Source organism: Protopterus annectens, chromosome 13.part0 (assembly GCF_019279795.1).
Source record: "Protopterus annectens isolate FY-2018-M chromosome 13.part0, PAN1.0, whole genome shotgun sequence".
Taxonomy (NCBI): Eukaryota; Metazoa; Chordata; order Ceratodontiformes; family Protopteridae; genus Protopterus; species Protopterus annectens.
The window spans coordinates 262,276,049-262,279,126 of NC_056747.1; the positions used below are offsets into that span (position 1 = coordinate 262,276,049).

At 37.9% G+C, this 3,078-nt stretch overlaps 1 protein-coding gene across 1 annotated transcript in view; it reads right to left on the bottom strand.

Annotated features, from left to right (window-relative positions):
• LOC122787890 (N-acetyllactosaminide beta-1,3-N-acetylglucosaminyltransferase 3-like) overlaps positions 1-1,560 on the bottom strand; it is a 32,179-nt gene extending 30,619 nt beyond the window's left edge. The window contains exon 1 of the mRNA XM_044054813.1: positions 1,454-1,560. Coding sequence (XP_043910748.1) covers positions 1,454-1,560 — 107 coding nt within the window. The remainder of the gene's footprint in view (positions 1-1,453) is intronic.
• Between the last annotated feature and the right edge of the window lie 1,518 nt (positions 1,561-3,078).

Here is a 3,078-nt window from a genome sequence, read left to right on the forward strand (position 1 = left end):
TGAAATATGCTGAAGTGTTAGAGTAGCTTTACCTTCAGCAGTAAAAGGCCTGTGAGTGTGGGTGAGTAATTGGGGTTGGGGGTGGGGATATCCTTCCAGGAGATTCAACACTACAAAACAATACACACTAGACTTAACAAATTAAGTTATTAGTTTGAGTCTTGGACATTGCCTTACATAGATTTAACTTGTAGATTTAACTTGGTTATTTGTTCCTTGTGAACTTTTGCCAACTGCAGGTGAAATTCAGCTGTATAAGTTCTTTAGGTAGTGTGATATGATAAGTCTGACTACTAATGTGCTTGTTTCATTTTATGTAGCGTGAAGCAGCTGGAATGGAGAGAACACTTGGGACATGAGGGTAGTGATGTTACACATCAAGAATATGTGTGCAATTGCAGATCAGCAACAGCTATACTGAGTGCCCAGGCTGTTTACAGACACTGCATTACCCTGCAGTCACAGTGGTGCACTATCAAAAAGAAATCCAGTGTACTTACAAGGAAGTGCAGCTTATGATCCCAGCCACCCATCTAGCACATTCACACACAGATACAGGCCACATAAATTCGATCCGGTTTCCAACACAAAGCACATTCATGGAAACATGATCATATTCTCTTCATTCCTTGCTCATAAACTGCCACACTGTACACCGGCTATGGCAGTCAGCACAATGTAACTCAGTACACTTCTGAACTGCAATGTTCATTCCTTCAAATTAGAACAAGCAGCAATGGTCCAAAAAGAACACAGCAGTCTTGCATGACATATTATGTGGCTTTGCTTCTCCATGTCAGGTTGTGTGAGAACACAGGTATATACAGATTAGGGTGCACAATGCTAGTTTGATGTACACCTTAAGCATAACATATACAGTACGGAATACAGACTCAGGGCATTGTGTAGCACTCCTACATAGAGTGCATATAGTTACCCTGTTCAGCATAAATGCATTCATTCCTGCACCATGTGTTCCTTCACAGTAGGTGTATATCACAAGAGTTAAAGTGATGAGCTAGTATGAGGTGTTATCCTATAGGCCATGGCTGCTTAGCTCTGTCATTATTTGCAGAGTGCATGATTGTACAAACTTACTCAAGTGTGCTAATCCTAACCCCAGCCTGACACGTTATCTTACCAAAAAACCCTTTCCCTAACAGTACCAGTAAACAAGATGGACAAAGATACAAAAAGACTGCATACACACCACCACACACTCTCCGTTAAAACATTCATGTTACCTAGCCCTAATTCTGTCCCTAACTCAAAAACATTCGCACATGCTCATGTGCACACATTCACACACACACATGCTCCAAAACTCAGAAACACTTGCACATGAACACACACACACACACACACACACACACACACACACACACACACACACAAACTAAATCTGTCACCTTCCCGAGCCTTTATTCTAAATAACCAAAAAAATTCCACTTACCTGCATACAAGATCACAGACAACAGGAACAGTCAATGAAACAATCTTCCCTCTTTCTGAATGTTGACCAGTGTAATTTTTGCATAAAATGGCAGCAGTATCCTCCATCAACAACACATGCATTAAACAGAGTATACTGCAAATATATATATATATATATATATATATATATATATATATATATATATATATATGGATCTAGGACTGTTGAACGAAAGTTCAAAAGTCCAAATCCACTATCACTGAACACACTTTAACGAAAGTGCTTTCACTGAAAAAGCGTGTTCACTAAAGTGTGTTAAAAAAACAATTAAATCTACTTTTATGCAGGGGGGAAAGCCCCCCTGCACCCCCCATGCAGGAGGCTGTGCCCCCCCACGCACCCCCTACTTTAATATTCTCACTCCAAGATCACACTACAGTGGGGAAAAGTGATTTTCCCTTATCCGCACTGTAGTATGGCCGGCACAACAGGCATACTTATGCAAAAAATGCTGCATTGGTGAAAAGCATTTTCACATAAATATGCCCGTCCATTCGCGATTCGGTGAAAAGTGCATTTGTGCAAGAGTTCTAGACTCATATATACATATATATATATATATATGTCTATATATATATATATATATATATATATATATATATATATCCCTGGAAGTAACAGTCCGCCCACCTTGGTGAAACAAAACACCATGAAATTAATCCAAATACAAGGGCAAAATCCAAGCACAGTAAAGTTTATTCCACCTTTCATTAAAATTCCACAACAAGAGTAAAATTCTCCAAAATCCAACAGTGAAGTAAGTGCTTTCGTCTGTGAATATACCAGACTTTATTAAACTGTTGTGTTTCCCTCCTCTTTACACTTAAATACCTTTGTATACTTAATTAATAACCAATTAACTTTTAAAAAACAATTAACTTTTTAAAAATGAAGTTCACTTAAAATTAGAAGTGTGTATAAACACATACTCAAGAACTGTGTTAGCAGGATTGCAATACATTTTGTTTCCTAGTAGAGTGTATAAAACTGAAAACATAGGTTTTATTTCAGTAATTACATTTTTCTAAAGCTTACAACTTCCTAGCTCTCTGTTTTAACACTGGCCATATAGAGAGGTGGTCATTAATACCCGGCAATTCTGTGGCATTTAATGTCAACTGCCACTGTAGTTCCCTAGTTTCAAGTTCGCTCCCCCAATCATCTCCTCTGGTGTTCCTTTTCACTATCTCAAGTATACTAAACTAGTAAAATTAGAAAACATTTCTGAATGTTTAAAAAGGGCATTCTTTTTGTTTTTAGTTTCCATGGCACATGTGTGTTCATAAATTCTTTGCCTTAAAGATCTTTCTGTTTTCCCTACATAGAAATTGAAACAACTTTGACATATGGCAGTATAAACCACCCCTCTTGTTTGACAATTACCACCAACCATCCTAATAGTGGGTGTCATATCTCCTACCCTATATTCACTGCTTTCTAAAATCAGTGAACATTGGTTACACCTACCACACTTGTTGGTATGTTTAACTGTGCTTAACTGTTTTTTGTGTTCTAATAAATATTTCATATTCTTCCCCACTCTGTTGGTAAGGAGTGGACCCATACCTAACCAGTGGGTGTAC